Below are 17083 nucleotides of genomic sequence, written 5' to 3'. Positions count from 1 at the left end.
CTCGCTGCTTACGCCACGCTGAGTGGGCAACTCGGGGCTCCTGCCATGCTGTGTGGGCCCACTGGGAAGCTACTCATGGCTCCCGCCGCATTGTGAGGGCAGCTCACGGCTCCCGCGCTGTGGAGTGATTTGCGGCTGTCCGCCGCACTGGGAGACTACTCACGGCTCCCACCGCGTTGCGTGGGCAGCTCGCGGCTCCTGCCGCGCTGTGGAGTGATTTGCACTGGGAGACTGCTGGGAGACTGCGCACCGCTCCAGCCGTGCTGTGTGGGCTGCTGTGTGGGCAGCTCGCGGCTCCTGCCGCGCTGTAGGGTGATCCACCCACTGGGGAGCTACTCACAGCTCCCGCCGTGCTGTATGCTCTCTGCGTGCTCTCCGCCCGCTGGGAGGCAGCTCGCGGCTCCTGCGGCGCTGTAGGATGGTTCTCCACCCACTGGGGGGGCTACTCGCGGCTCCTGCCGCGACGTGAGTGCAGCTCGCGGCTCCTGCCGCGCTCGGGAGTAGTTTGCGGCTCTCCACCGCACTGGGAGACTACTTGCGGCTGGTTGCGGCTCTCCACCGCGTCTCGAGTGCTTTGCCGCTGTACTGTGCTTGTGGCTCCTTTGGGGCGTCCTGCAGTGTTGGGGGCCCGACTCGTGGCTCACAGGGCTCGCAGGGGGTCCCGGTACAGGGAGCCCTCTGCCTCGGTAGCTTCTGGCGTTCTGGCGGTAGCGATGGCGGCACAACTGCTCAGCTCCGCTCCGCTCAGGACCCTGGTGCCATTTACACATATTTCCTCACTGTCCCTGAAAGAGAAAACCGCAAGGGAACATATTAAACCCAGAGAACCAATTGGGGAGATTCAACTTTCAAAATAGTATCCTGAATGAATGAAAATCGTATAAAGCTCACGAATACCCTCAGGCGTCTTGGCGTTGAGTGAATCGGAAGGGAGCCTACGAGGGCTAAGTCCTAAGGGTTCATTGGTTAAACAACCAAGTTTTAAGGTTCTTTTTGAATGCTAAAAAGGTAGGTGTATCTTTAAGCTATGGAGGCAGAAGATCCCACAATTAGACTGTGGTTCTGAAGTAACTTCGGCCTCCCCAGGTGACCCGTCTGAAGGAAGCGACCATTACCAGGTTTGCTGTACTTGATCGAAGAGTTCTGCTGGGGGTATACCGTATCAAATTTGCCCTCAAATAAGCAGGAGCATTAATCCTCATTCAGTGAGCAAATTTCGCATGCATGGGAGCGTAGCCATCTGCAGTGTCACAAAAGTCCTTTTCCATCATAGAGCTGTGAATCGAGCTCAGCGCAGGGAGGTGGGCAGTGCATGTAGTGTTCTAAATACTCTGCGAACCCACCTAGCAGGTAGTAGATGATACCCCAAAATCCTCTGTGTATGAAGATGAAACTGGGAGATGCCAGAATGAAACTGTTCATTGAGTAATCCTTGTTTGAATATTAAACGCATCACACAAACACAACAACACACACCAGGAAACTTATGACCTGGTGGGTCAGCATGTTGTGTCACAAATGCAGCAGAGAACACCTGAAGACCAACAGAATCAGCATGGACAGAGCACTATGGCACTAGGATGTGCACCCTACCTGCCCATGTTGGCACCATCCATACACCGCCCTTCCATCCTGGGGTGAATCTGACTGCACAAAAGTCTGCATGGTAGCTGGGCTGCATCTGTATGTCAGGCTGCGATGCCACACTCAACTCACTGATCAGATTCATGTGAGCGCCTTTGTACCTTGCATTTCTATGGCTCAGAGTCCACTCCCTCCGGGTCTCAGAGTCACACACTGCCCACCATCTAGACGTGGGCCAGAGAGATGCACCTGGATGCCCAGATGTGCTATCTCGCTGGAACTGCTCCATGCTCAGGTCTCCACGGATGATCATCGCGCCAACCTTCATCTCTTTGAAAACTAGTGCGCGGTGCTACTTTCCAGTGACAAGAACGCTGCACTTTCAGCAGAGCGCATCATGTCCCAACCAGGGATCACAGAGCAGGAGTGTCACGGTGAGATCCTTCCTTAGCAGGGAGGGATGTGCGGGAGGCGCTGGGAGACTGTACAGCCGGAGTGGAGATAACAGCAGGGAAAGAAGGGTGTGATAGATGGAGGGGGAGAGGAGACATCTGAGGTTTTGCGATGAATTGGGCGACCGAGAGATGAGGAGGGTTGAAGATGGAAGTGGAAATATAGGTAGTGAGGGGGGGGTTGAAAGGTAAGAGACCGAGAGATGGTTGTAGGGTGGAGCGGAACTCCGCGGAATTCCTCTGAGGTTTTTAATGCAACTCCGCAGAATTCTTCATAGTGCAAACCCCCAAACCCTGCCCACCCCAGATGCTATTCAAGTGTAGTAGGCAGGCTTCTGGCCTTGTATGAAGCTCCTTGTCTGTGATGTTGTGACTGGTTGAAAAGTGTCTTTCTTGTACTTGTACTGTTCTTGTACATCATGTTAAACAGAGGTGTAGATTGAGTTGGGAAAAGTCGTTAGTTCCCAAAATGTTTTTTTCGGTGACGGTTTTAGTTACATTGATTGCACCAGTAAGAAGCACTAGTTTCTTTTTATGTATTCTGGGTTGTGTTTGATGATCTACAAGCTCCCAATTTCTGGTGCACTCACAGTGTAAACTGGTTGCTACCTGTCTGAGCTCAGCATGACCTGTAAAACACTAAAATCTCAGGGTCATCTCAAATGATTTTAGCAGTTTGTTCAAGACTGGAGAGTTGTGACCGAACATGCCAACCTTACTGCCATTTCTAATGCAAACACAAAAGAACTACCCCTCCATAAATACCAAACCGTTAGTGTGTCATCTTCAAGTTAATAAATTCTGCATTTTCAAACACACAGCCGCTCTATGTGCATCCACACTGTGTCCACCAGGTCATGTTAACTTCACTCAAATGTGTCAGTCCCTCTAAAGAGGATAAAGGCATTGCCTAGCTACTCTCTGCAGTGAACCTACAGATACTATCATCATTGAAATGCCATACACTCCTCTTTACAATCTATGTTTTGGTTTTCATTGTGAGAAGGATTCTATTATTTCTATTTTCCAAATAGCCATGTTGTGTTTTGTTTTCTTTGTAATGTTATTCCCTAAGATATAAACTTGATTAAGTGGAAATGTATTCAATAATTGTCTTGCTGTGCCCTAGGACTTAAGCTGTAACTCACGTATCCGGCCCAGCAAAGTCAAAACTATTAAGTGGTTGCTTTTATTGCCATTTATAGGAACATGGACTCTTGTTCATACTGGACCGATACTTTTGGAGCAGGATCAAGGCTTATTTGCATACTAATATTTTTGTGTTTAGTGGCGCAGTGATTAAATATATAGGCCTTGTTTTTAGATGCTGGCAGAAAAGGTTACTCCTTTCTGCCAATCAGGAGGTCTGTTCACCTAATTTATAGGCATATGGACCTTTAGTATGTAGACAGCGGAGACTACTGAGTCTCTTCTGCCTATATACCCCTGTGACGGGCCTGCAAAGAAAGGGCTGATGGAAGTTTGACAGTGTGTTTGCCAGATTTAGAGTACAAACCGCCACCTAAAACATGGTGGTATGTAAAAGTTCAAACTTTTTAATGGTCCCCTGCCATGGAAGAACACTTCCGTAATGAGGGGCTCATTGTTCTTTTCTTATTTTCAAAAACAAAATCCTGCTTTGGGATTTTGTTCTTGAAAATAAAATTAAAATTGCAAGTGGGCGATGCCATCATAGTGATGGTGCTGCAAGGGACCCTTTCAATAAATTTACAGGATCTGCCATGATGGTGGGTCCTGTAAATGCAAGAGATGTCCACTGGGCTGCCAGGGATCTCCAAATTTTGCGGGCATTGTACCGTCACCATGACAGGAGAAAGATTCTCTGCATGGTGACGGTACTAACACCGTCCAAAAATATCTGAATCTGGCCTATAGTGTACAACGTATTAGAAAACAAGTAGTTATGTCTTCTGCATAGTGTTCTTTATGTTGCTTATACATTCAGAGATTACAAATATTTTTGCATCCACAGAGAGCCGATTCGAGAATACATAAGATGAAGAGTAATGAAGAAAATACGTTAATACTCGAAAGCTGTCTAATATTCAAGAAGAGCTCGAAATAACGGCAATTAGTAATTATAGATATAAAAGCACTGTAAAAATCTTGTATCTCAACAGACAATTCCTGCAAAAAACATCAAGTGCAATCCGGTGGCTTAAAGAGGCTGAGGACACTCATCCAGTATTAAAAGATACAGGATTTCGCCCTTCGTCCGAGAGAACTATTAGGTCCTAACAGGATAAGATCCTAACAGGATAACATCCATAGTGTGCTGTTAGACCATTATAAGCTCCGATTTGTTGATGAACCCTATAATCTGTGGAAAAAGACCATAGGTGTACAAAATGAGTTGTGAAGCAGACTTCTGAAAGTTCAACGAAAGAAGGCTTTGACTAGATACATTTCAGCACACTGTCCTAGAATGTAAAGACTTGGTAATAAGGCTTGTTCTTTGTTTGTATTTTTCATAAATATTGCTTGAAATTGAAGATACAGACTATAGTAAATAAGCTGTGAGTTGTATTCTTTGGTCCCAGACTTTAAACATTTTAATGTGCGTTGCAGACACAAGCCCTGATAGATATGTTATCAGTCTGGCAAGCATTACAGTGACCATTCAACATTATTATTATTGAGAAAGAAGGATACATTGCAAATACTACACATTTGCAGTGAATGTTAAAATACAGTTAGTTTGTCAGCAACTACAGTATTCTGTTGGGAAACACATTAATAGGATCTATGGCAAAACATAACTGACCATTTGCCACTAAACCTTAGAGAAAAAACATACATACACAACAAACTTAAGAAGAGCTTTTGTTTCTCCTCACTACTAAAGCAGCATCAGCAAGCATGCACTGAGGAAAACCTATAAAGACACAGTGAATGCGTCAAGAGTATTTATCAACCATCACAACTACGAGTTCACTCACAAACGAAAATATAAGAAAAACATACAGGTGGGTGTTTGTGAAAAGTTTTAATCTCTCATCATCCCTACATTGTCAGTAGCAGCAATTCAGTAAAAAACCTATTTATGTCTGCTCTACAGGTCAAATATCAAACACATCCAAGAAAAAAAGGAAATACATGCAGTGAATGCGGAAAGAACTTTACTGTCTCAGGACATCTAAATATCCATCTTCGCACACACACAGGAGAAAAGCCATACAGTTGTAATGAATGTGGAAAAAGATTTAACAGTTCATCAACATTAAAGAGCCATGTGCAATTACACACAGGAGAAAAGCCATACACCTGCAGTGAGTGTGGAAAGAGCTTTGCTTTCTCAGGAAAACTAAAGCTCCATCAGCGAACACACACAGGAGAAAAGTCTTACTGCTGTAATGAATGTGGAAAAAACTTTGGTCATTTATTAACACTAAAGAACCATTTGCGAACACATACAGGGGAAAAACCATACACCTGCAGTGAATGTGGGAAGAGCTTTAGTAAGTCCACAAATCTAAAGAGCCACCGGCTAACACACACAGGGGAAAAACCATATGTTTGCAGTGAATGTGGAAAGTGCTTTACTCAGATACCTAATCTAAAGAAACATCAGCGAACACACACTGGGGAAAAACCATTCCCATGCAGTGAATGTGGACGGAGCTTTACACAAAGAGCCACCCTAAAGCTCCATCAGAGAACACACACCAAGGAAAAACCATACATATGCAGTGAATGTGGAAAGAGGTTTCCTTTCTCAACTAGCTTGAAATGCCACCTACGAACACACACAGGGGAAAAACCATACCCTTGTAGTGAATGTAACAATAGCTTCACTGATTCATCAAAACTAAGGATCCATCAGCGAAAACACACAGGAGAAAAACCATACTCTTGCAGTGAATGTGGAAAGAACTTTCGTCTGTCAGGAAACCTAAAAAGCCACCAGCGAATACACACAGGAAAAAACAAATCATACACCTGCAGTGAATGTGAAATGTGCTTTGCTGAGATACATAGACTAAAAAAACATCAGCGAACACACACAGGAGAAAAACCATTCACATGCATTGAATGTGGAAAGAGCTTTGCTCAAAGAGCATACCTAATGCTCCATCATAGAACACACACACAGGAAAAACCGTATACATGCAGTGAATGTGGAAAGAGGTTTCCTTTCGCAACAAGCTTGAAAGGCCACCTACGAACACACACAGGGGAAAAACCATATCCTTGTAGTGAATGTAACAATAGCTTCACTGAGTTATCAAAATTAAAACAGCATCAGAGAAGACACACAGGAGAAAAACCATACTCTTGCAGTGAATGTGGGAAGAACTTTCGTCTGTTAGGAACCTTAAAGATCCACCAGCGAACACACACATGAAAGAAAAAAATCATACACATGCAGTGAATTTGGGAAGAGTTTTGACTAAATCAGCACATCCAAAGAGCCATCAGCAAACACAGGGAAACCCCATGCACATGTACTGAATGTAGAAAGAGCTTTATTTGTTCATTTGCCTTAATAGTCAAGCAGCATATGCACACAGGGGAAAAACCATACATATTTACTGAATTAGTCAACATACCCTAAATGCCATCAGGGAGCTCACATAGAAAACAACATAAAATATTCAGCATGTGTTTTACTTATTCATAAATTCTCTTAAGACACCACCTGTAAATTGTGAAGAGATTTCATGATTTATTATACCTAATGGTCAATTAGTGAACACACAAAAGGGGAAATAGCATTCTCTCGTAATGGATGTGGGAAGCGCTTCCTTTGTTTTGCATCACCTGTGTATAAGTAAAATCACACAGAGGAAAACCGATACACATAGATTGAATATGGGGTGAGTGTCAGTCTGTCCCAAATGTATTAATTGCTGTCATTAAATACAAACACATCCAAGAAAAATATGGGAAGAGTTTGTCACATTTCAACATGCAAAAGTAGAAGGTTTGTGAAGAAACCGTTTCTGGACCTCACTAATGTCAACTAAGCTTTCTATTACTGCCCTTCCTAGCCTTGGAAAAAATGTTAGCACACCTTGATTCCACCCTCCTGCTGTTGAAGATGCCTTACATGTGCTAGTAGAAGAGACATCTCTTGTTCCTATTGTTCAGTATATCTGTAACCTTTAACATTGTTAAACATGAGGCACTTTTTCCATTACATGCATGCACCTACAGATGGTAAACTTTAAATTCCAGGTAAATTTCAATTTGTAATCTTTGTTATTTTGTATTAATAGACATCCTTGTGACGTTGATTCATCTGTACATCCTGATGATGTCACTATTTCTTTTTTAATCAAAAACACTGTGTATTTTTTTAAACATGTTTAATTTCACTTACTGTTAATATTTGTCGTACCTGTAAACAACAATTCAGTTTAGAAATATTTTTTCTGCTTTGTGAGCATATTCCACTTTAGTATAGATATTGTTATGGTTCTGTTTTGCCTTATTGGACAATTTTGCTAAAAGGATTTCATTTTTATACATGTATCCTTTTTTAAACAGGAATTTTCACTTTCATAACATTCAATCTGTACTGCAAACTCAGGCACAAGAATGATTTATGAGACATATAAACATTGTTTTTATTTCTGATATACTCTGGGAGAAGCACTGTGTACTTCATAAGTTCAACAAACTGGACTGTACCAAATCTGCTGAGGATGGGGTAAGAGAATGAAGCTTATTTGTAGGGAGTCAGAGCTTGCACGTGACCCGGATTGACACAGTACTGTGAGCTGGTACTCACCGGCCGGGCAACAAGCTCTTCCAACTAAGATAAGACAACTGATGCTGTTCTCTTGATCTGCAGGACCTGCAGTTTGTGCCTTGCTTAAGATGAGAGCATTTCTGGCTCTTCCTTTGCGATGTGTATGGTTTCCTGCTCCATTAATGCCTCAGTTTATAATTTCAAACTTCTGTCAAGGAGGCGGCACCCTTGTAAGGAAATTGAATGACTTTCACTAGGCCGGCTCCTTTTATGTTTCAATATGTTATGTTATGTTAAAGTGCACTTTTATAGCGCTCGGCTACTCTAAAAGAGTGTCCCGGCGCTTTCCACAGGCAACTACAGTGTATAATCAACATAACAAGAAAAAAAACAGAACCCAAAAGAGACAGAAAAAAAACCCACCTAAACAGAATGATTAAAAAGCCAAGTCTTCAAGTTCTTCCTGAATTGAAGCAAATTGGGAGTGCTACGGCGTGCCAGTGGAAGCGAGTTCCACAGCTGGGAGGCCTTGAGGCTGAAAGAGCGCCCCCCAATGCGGGCCTTCCTCACGCGTGGAACCACAGCAGTGAAAAGGGATTCCGAACGCAATGAGCGAGCAGGGCGATAGAAACCCAATCTTTTCTTCAAATATCCGGCGCCTGAGCCAAACAGAGCCTTGTGCACCAGCGTCAGGGATTTGAAAACAATCCGCTTCCGAATTGGAAGCCAATGAAGCGTCTGCAGCAGTCCAGAAGCCCGTGCTCGTCTGTGCAGACCAAAGATTGCCCGGGCTGCAGAGTTCTGTGCCACCTGCAAGCACTGAACCAAGTAATCCGGCAGGCCTAAGAAAAGGGCATTGGCATAGTCTAGCCTAGATCCGATAAGCGCCTGCACCGTAATCCGTCTGTGCTCCGCATACAATAAAGGAAGGAACTTGCGGAGCATTCTGAGGATGCCGAAACAGGTGCCGGACAGGCCAAGGACATGCGTTCTCAGAGAGAGTTTGTTATCAAGCTTAACACCCAGGTTCTTGGCAACCAGGGAGGATTGTGCCGGAGGACACATGGCGGCCGGCCACCACTGCCGCCACTCGGGATCAAAAGCACAGCCGAAGAATAAAACCTCCGACTTACTGGAGTTGGCCTTCAGACTATTCCGCTGGAACCAGCCGAAGACCCTGTCCAGGCAGTCCCGAATTCTCTCCCCATCAAATGTCTGATCTTTTCCACAAGTGAAGAGGAGTTGCGTGTCATCGGCGTAGGACACGATCTGGGCTCCGTAAGCCTCAACCGCAGCCGCCAGGGGGGACATAACGATGTTGAACAATGTCGGGCTCAACACAGAACCCTGTGGAACCCCAACTCCCAGTGGCGGCATCTCGGCGGAGCTCTGGGAAACCCAGACCGTCTGGCGGCGGCCCTCCAGAAAAGATGTAAACCATCTGAGCACCGTCCCCCTTAGGCCGATGTCGTAGAGCCTGGCGAGAAGCGCCTCATGGGGGACGGTGTCGAAAGCCGCCGACAGGTCCAACATGACTAGCATGGCCTTGCCGCCCACATCCAAGGTCTCCCTGATGATCTCAGAGACCTCCACCAACGCCGTTTCCGTACTAAAATTCGGACGGAAACCGGATTGGGATGGATGGAGCAGATTGTTGGACTCTAGGAAGTTCGACAAGACACCATGAGCATGTTTCTCAGTGATCTTCGCCAAAGCCGGGAGAAGTGAAATTGGCCTATAATTGGCCAAAACCTCGGCATCAAGACCAGGCTTTTTCAGGAGGGGGATCACCATCGCCCTTTTCCAGGTGCGTGGGACACTCCCCTCCCTCAAGGAGGCATTGAGGATCGGGTTGACCAGGGGATTCACCAATGCCACCATCCCAGCCAAAAATTTGGCGGGGCAGGGGTCAAGTGGGGAGCCAGATTTAAGACTGGCTAACAGAGTCCGGGACATGTCACTGGAGACAGGTGGAAAGTCCTCCAGGATAGCCAAAGGCATGGCCGATGTTCCAAGTCCTGCCCCGAGATCACAGCAACCCTCCACCGCGCTCTCCGAGAAGGAGGCCTGAATTGCCTTAATCTTGTCGGTGAAAAAGGTGGAAAGATCACGCGCCCACGCATCAGATGATACAGGCGGGGGTGAATAAGAAGTGGGAGACGTGAACTCCTTCACAATCGTGAAGATCTCCTTACAGGAGTTCGCCGACGCCTCAATCCTCCTGGCAAGGTATTCCGGCTTGGCACCAAGAATATCACGGTGATAAGCCTTCACCGCCGACCTATAGACGAGTTTAGCCTCCCCATCATATTGATGGCGCCAGGCCCGCTCAGCAACCTTACATTGGCTGCGGGCCATGCGTAGCGCCTCTGTAAACCATGGCGCAGATTGCCGAATCGCCGTGGACCGGGGGGTTGCCCTAGGGGCAAGGTCATCTAACCTCTCAGTCAGCCATCGCTGCAGGGCCTCCGTGTCTCTTTCCGGATCCCCCGAGAGGGGACAGGGATGTTCCGTGAGCGCCTGCTCCAACATAGCAGGCGTCACTCTGTGTAACGCTCTCGAGGCCGATCTGGGCACCGTGGGGGCGCAGATGTCAGACCGCCCATTCTCCAACACAGAAAACCCAATCAGCCTATGATCCGACCAGAGCACAGGCCACGTTTCAATGTCAACAATTGGGACAGAGGAGAACACTTGATCAAGGGTGTGCCCTTTCTCATGCGTAGGCCCTGACACATACGGTGCCAGGCCAAGCGGAGATGTAATATCCAGCAATTTAGCCCCGTCTGGGTCGTCCGTGACATCAAGATGAAAATTGAAATCGCCTGCCAGCAAACAATGCTGTGCAGACAGCGCCAGCGCCGAAATGGCTGTCTGTAGGTCCTCCCAAAAGGAGCCCACTGGACCAGGAGGCCTGTAGACCAACAGACCCTTAAGCGCTTGGCCTGGAGACAGTCTTAGCGTAAAACCGAGGGATTCAGAGCCCTCAATGGAGTTCACGGGAAGAACTGAGCAAGAAATGTTCTTCCTCACCACCACAGCGACTCCGCCCCCCCCTGCCCTTAACTCTGTCTTGGCGAAAAATGTTATAGGTAGGAGGGATCGCAGTGAAGATATCCGGATTGGACGCCTCTCCCAACCAAGTTTCGGTCAGGAGTAGACAAAGAGGATTGTCCCTGACCAAAAGATCATAGATGTGCTGGGCATGTCTTCCTACCGACCTTGTGTTAAGTAACAGACAGAGATGTTTCGCATGCACCTCAGTTGTCCTAAGGGCGCTACGCCGCGCCCCAATGGGCGACCAACCACAGGCCGGGCAGCGTCGTTTACCCTTGTGTCGACCAGGAAAAACAGAGCGACACTGGCTAGATGTAGTACGCATGGCGCGGAGCGCCGCCGAGGTATAGTGGATCATCCTCGCCCACGCCAAACCAGAGTCCTACGCCGCCGTGCCGCCTCCGGGACGCTGACGAGCGCAGACGGGCAGGACTCCGGCACGACTCAGGCTAAGCGAAGGCGTCTACCTGCGCGTCACGCTGCGCGTGAGGGAGCGACTTTAAATAGACTCTCCAGTGAGCCCTTGGCGCGCGAGTCCGCTTAAAGATGGCGGCGGCCGCCGAATCCCAATCCCCAAACCAAGATGTCGCCCGAAGTGGATGCCCAGGACCCGGACCCACCAAAGTGGTGGTGCTTTTAGGCACAGAGGTGCACTTTTTAAATGCAGTGAGGGGAGGAAGCGCAGGCTGGAGACAGCCAAATATAAAAGCAAGGGTAAGTGAAACAAAGCAGTAGCACAAATAGGAAAACGCAGGGAAGTTAAAAATGCACAGCGCTAGTCCAGCGCGCTCGCAGCAGCGTGGTAGGTGTAGAGGACCACCTCCAGAACAAAGACCGCCTTAAATAGACTCTCCAGTGAGCCCTTGGCGCGCGAGTCCGCTTAAAGATGGCGGCCGCCGCCGAATCCCAATCCCCAAACCAAGATGGCGCCCGAAGTGGATGCCCAGGACCCAGACCCACCAAAGTGGTGGTGCTTTTAGGCACAGAGGTGCACTTTTTAAATGCAGTGAGGGGAGGGGGCGCAGGCTGGAGACAGCCAAATATAAAAGCAAGGGTAAGTGAAACAAAGCAGTAACACAAATAGGAAAACGCAGGGAAGTTAAAAATGCACAGCGCTAGTCCAGCGCGCTCGCAGCAGCGTGGTAGGTGTAGAGGACCACCTCCAGAACAAAGACCGCCTTAAATAGACTCTCCAGTGAGCCCTTGGCTTGGAAAATCGCAACAGACCGTATAACCTCCAGATTTTTAACCTTGAGGGGTAAGCTGAGTGCCTGTCATGCTTATGTGAAAATACTCCAATCCAAACTGTTAAATCTTTTTTGTAGAGTGATTTGAAGTTGATAAGGCTCCTCCGTCAACGCAGGAAGGCAAACCAATCTAAACCTCAACAACTTTTTTTCAAAGTACTACATCATTACCACCTTGTCATGACAAGGAAATTCCTTGTGGAATGGTGGATGTTAATACGATCTAAATTCATCAAGACTTTGAAAAAGAAATTTTAACCATTAGTAAACAATTTACAACTCTTTTATCTCAACTCTAGAATTTAGGATATAAATATGGCCTTTTCGACCCTTCAATCATGCAAATCTTTTAGATGGATTAATAAAAGGACGTAATTGAGATTCTTGATCAACATCATCCTATCAATATTAGACAACAAGATGTAGTTGATTTGTACTTTATTTGAATCATACTGCTGGGTCCCCTGTCGCACATCTATTATTTGTAGCTGGTTTGTAGTGTCACATCACTTCTCCATCCTAAGCTTGCCCCGCTGGGCTTCGCTACTATTAAATATTTACTTATTTATGTTTGTTCTGTGTTGTATGTTATTTGTTTTAGTATGTCCTAAGATACTTTTATTTCTTTTCTTATCAATACTTCTCATCTCATTAATCTTTTTCTTCTCTGATTCTTTCTCCCCTTTTGGGTTATTTGTATGATTTCAGATTGTCCATCCTTAAAGTATTTCATTAGATGTCAAACCCTTCAGACATCTGATAAATCGTAGAAAGATCAATGAATATCTTTTTTGGCACAATGCTGATATATGTATGATTCAGAAAAATATATGTGATGATAGGATCTGAGGCTCCATGGTTAAAGGTCAGTTTGGAGGTTTTGTTTTTTCTCTCCTGACAAAAAGAAAAATGGTGTGACCATTCTTTTTTCCAGGAACTTCCTCTTTAAATTTTGTAATTGTAAATTACAGATTGATAAAATAGTTTTGTTATTTAGTCAGTATTTATGGTACTACGACAGATGAGCCAATTGTTTTGAAAGCTGTTACTTCTGAAATTATTAAGCTTGACAGTGTTCCTTAAATTATTAGATAAAACTCATATTTTTAGATCAGGCCGTCTATTGAATAGACTTTCTGCGTCAAACTTTAAACCTTCTTGAAAGTTTTCTAGTTTTAATTTTTTTTCAAAAATACAAAATGATTAGATGTTAATTTTCTCACTAGTAAAGAATTTACCTTTTTCTCAAGTCCCCACTCGCCATGTTTCTGGATTGATCAGCTTCTGGCATCTTGAGGGAATAACCTGTCCCAAGATGCAAGCAATTGATATCTTACACCAAGCTATGATATATTTTTTTATTAAAATATGCCAACTCTGGCTCTATAAATCCTACTGAATAATGAAGGCTGATATTCTTCTCAAAGATGAACACAAAAACAAATTATGACATCATTTTACACAGTTTTTTACTGTTGATGCAGACAATATGTCAAATGTAACCATGTGGGATGTGTTCAAGCCTTATAATAGAGGTTTAACTATCTCTTTTACGGTTAATGAAAACAAACGATACAATCATAAATAACTAAGTCATAAAATGAGATTACTAAATAGGAAAGGTTCTTTTCTCCTCACATAAAGAAGTTTATAAAAGAGAACTACATAAATTAAGATACAAATATAACTCATTGGTTGGCAAAAATGCTGGCCTGCAAATATCAAACAATAAAGCAAAGATGTATTTCCAAGCCAGTAGATCTAGGAAACTCCTTGTTAATTATGTAATAAACATGATAAACTACAAACACATTCTGTTTTCTCAGATTTGGACAATTGTTGACATCTTTCAAGGGTATTTTATCCTTATTCACGACAACAGAGATTCTTAAACTCCCCTAATTTCTCTCCCGAAAAGTAATCTGCAATTGCTTCACTTAATTCTTGAAAATTATCTGTCCCAAATGACATTCCTGCTGAGTTATATAAAACTTTCACCACACAATTATCATCCTATTTTCTTACAGTTTAGCAGATTTTGCACATATGCGGCTGCAGCGGGTTCCTTTTCTGAAGCCTTGATTGTAGTTTTCCCTATGACAGATAAAGATTCCACAATTGTTTCCAGATACAGATCATTTTCATTAGTCAATTAGGAATGTAAAACCCCTGCTAAATGTATTGCTACTAGACTTCTTGGTCTGCTAATTCACACTGACCACGCCGCTTAAATGAGACAAAGGTTATCTGCGCATAACATCAGACTTGCTTACCTTGACCTTTCATCTATAGTACAAACCATCAGGCGGACTTGCAGTAGGTGCAGAAAAAGTACTTGTTAAAGTTAATTGGCAATTTTTATTTCAGGTTATATTGCTGTCATTTTTTGGTCAGCCGTTAATAAACATGATCAGAGCCTATTATATTTCTCCTACCTACAGCTAAACTCTTAGTTACTGCCCACATTTCTAACTCCTTCAACCTCTTTAAAGGAACTCAACAGGGTTCCCCTTTCTCCCCTTCTTTTCCTATTGGCTATTGAACCTCTACTCAACCTTATATGGAATTATCCTCATAATAAAGGTATAAGATTTGGCAACACTTCTACTAAGACTTCAGCATATGCTGATAATCTATTATTTATTTCTGATCAAGAGACATCAATCCTGATAATACTGGACAGAATTAAAAATTACTCAGATTATATTCTTAGTGTAAATAGGATAGCATTGTTTCCTCCAACTGCATGATCCACATCAAATATGATTAAACAATAGAATAGTGTCTGGTGTCCAAATAAACTCTAATTCCTCTGAATCCTTTCCACAAATACTTACAATATACTTGATAATTAAAGTGTCATTCAAAAAGTTAAAATAAGAAATTGATCTTTCTTAATCTTAGTGAGGGTAAATTCAGTCAATTAAAAATGGTGGTTGTACTGCAGATACTGTATGTGCTATCTATGTTGCCTCTGTAAGCCCTGTTATCCTTTTATAAATGGTTGCATTTCATTTTTATGTTCACCACTCTGCCTCTATTGTATGACAGGGTTCCTCTTTGGTTCAAAATACTACGGTAATTAAGTTAGTAAGTTTGTAGATTTATATAGCGCAGCTGATCACCGTGAGGGTATACAGACACTGTCCACGAGCACGGGGCGATTAAGTGATTTGCCCAGAATCACTGGATGTTGCACCCCGATGCAGAGACTCGAACCCAGACCCCCACCTCCCCTGTCTGCAGCTCTGGCAGCTGAGCCACATCCTCTACTATTACGTGGGTTAAACTTGAAGATTTAACTAATCACTTTTCCTAATTTTGAATTTAACTATCTCCAAACTTTTAACAATCTCCTGTTAATAAAACTACAAAACTAGCTCTCTTGTCGCATGATGAATCATTTTATACTAGTGTTAAACATTCTAAACAGACCGCATTATGGCTAAATCCTGCTATTAAACTTCATCATAATATAAATTATTATTATTTCTTTTTGTCCTCATCTCACCATTAAGCTACTGCAGATCTTACAAAGCCTTCATTTTCAAACTATAAATTATTGTACAAATTGTATAGATCCCAGAATTGTTTACTTATCCGAAAGAAGTCAATGTACTAGGATTCTTTTTATCATTCACTGATTTACTACAAACGTTTTTTCCTACTCTCTCCTCTGAACTCCCTAATCATGGTATTCTATGCAACTCCATTCTTCATTTTTTTAAATGCTATTCCAGTTGTTATGGTACTTTAAATAAATATTTCTCATCACTATGGTCTTGTTACATCCAACGTGTGCAAGGAAATATTATCCCAGTTTCTTTATATCAATTAAAGAACTACATTCTTCATTTTCTATAATGTTATTCCAGTTGTTACGGAACCTAAAATAAAATTGTCTTTAAATATTTCTCATCAGTACGGTCTTGTTATGTCAAATGTTTGCAAGAAAATATCCTAGTTTCCTTATATCAATCAAATCTCTTCATTACACTGTTAGACTGTGCGAAGCTAAACCACTGAATTGTTGCCTTTGCTGGCATTGTCATGTTACTAATGGTTCTTTGAAGCTTTTATTATTTTTTGACTTCCCAGTATTATATATGCTTTTTGGTTCGATATATGGGCTATTATTTGGAAAATCTCAACATTTCTATTAAATGGTCCTAATTTATTATATGTAAATAGTTTGTTCTACCTTCCTGTATATTTGTCACTAATCAGGCATTCTTTAATATATTTGGCAATTAAATCTATTATGTCAAATTGTAAAGATGCTCATTTATTTTCTACACATACCTGGTGGGCATGGATTATATTTACACAACAAGGTGATAGAATTTCCTCTCCTCATCCTACTCTTACATTACATAAATATGAAATTTTGTGGAGACAACTGAACTACTATGTTTTTCAAAATGTATATTTCATAGGTATTAAAAAATGTTGATCTAAATTATACTTTCTATTACTATTACTATTACTGTAACTTCATAACTATCTTATTGTCTTTTGATATATTATATACACTCGTATACTGATATGATTTATCAATGCTTCATATGACTTTATAATTACCAGTAATTAGGTACTGTTTCTTCTTTCTGTGCTTTTTAAAAATGTTTATTGTACTCAATAAAATATTTTGAACTCGCAACTTATTTTTTAGAAAAGTAGAACCTTTATGAAAAGCTGTAAATAATGTGCACTACTTCTTTCCCCAAGCATAAGCCTTTTTTCTCAAAAATACTAAACTACATGTAAAATCAATCATCAGACACTCCACAAACGTCTATGTTAACTTGATACAATCTAATCTCTATTGACAATGATTTGGAATGTGGGTACCCCAGGACTCACTCCACACTTTACTTCACGTTTATATGGCCTCCTTGCAGCGGTGGCTCAAACTGGGACTTGAATGTGGTGTCCTACGCTGATGACACCCAGTTAGATCTTTCAATGACCTAGACAACTCTGCTACAGACAATTCTCATGGATGCCTTTTTGAAGTGGAAGACTGG

The 17083-nt window shown here is 43.0% G+C and overlaps 1 protein-coding gene across 1 annotated transcript in view; it reads left to right on the top strand.

Moving 5' to 3' along the window:
* Positions 1–16716, top strand: part of LOC147700390 (uncharacterized) — a 95147-nt gene extending 78431 nt beyond the window's left edge. Inside the window, exon 4 of the mRNA XM_086935759.1 lies at positions 4030–16716. Within this exon, the coding sequence (XP_086791885.1) occupies positions 5101–6402 (1302 nt within the window). The 5' untranslated portion in view covers positions 4030–5100 and the 3' untranslated portion in view covers positions 6403–16716. The remainder of the gene's footprint in view (positions 1–4029) is intronic.
* The last annotated feature ends 367 nt before the right edge of the window (positions 16717–17083 follow it).

The sequence above is a fragment of the Lissotriton vulgaris genome, chromosome 8 (genome assembly GCF_964263255.1).
Source record: "Lissotriton vulgaris chromosome 8, aLisVul1.2, whole genome shotgun sequence".
Lineage (NCBI taxonomy): Eukaryota > Metazoa > Chordata > Amphibia > Caudata > Salamandridae > Lissotriton > Lissotriton vulgaris.
Note: the sequence above shows the minus strand (reverse complement) of the source record. Positions and strands in the feature narration are given on the sequence as shown.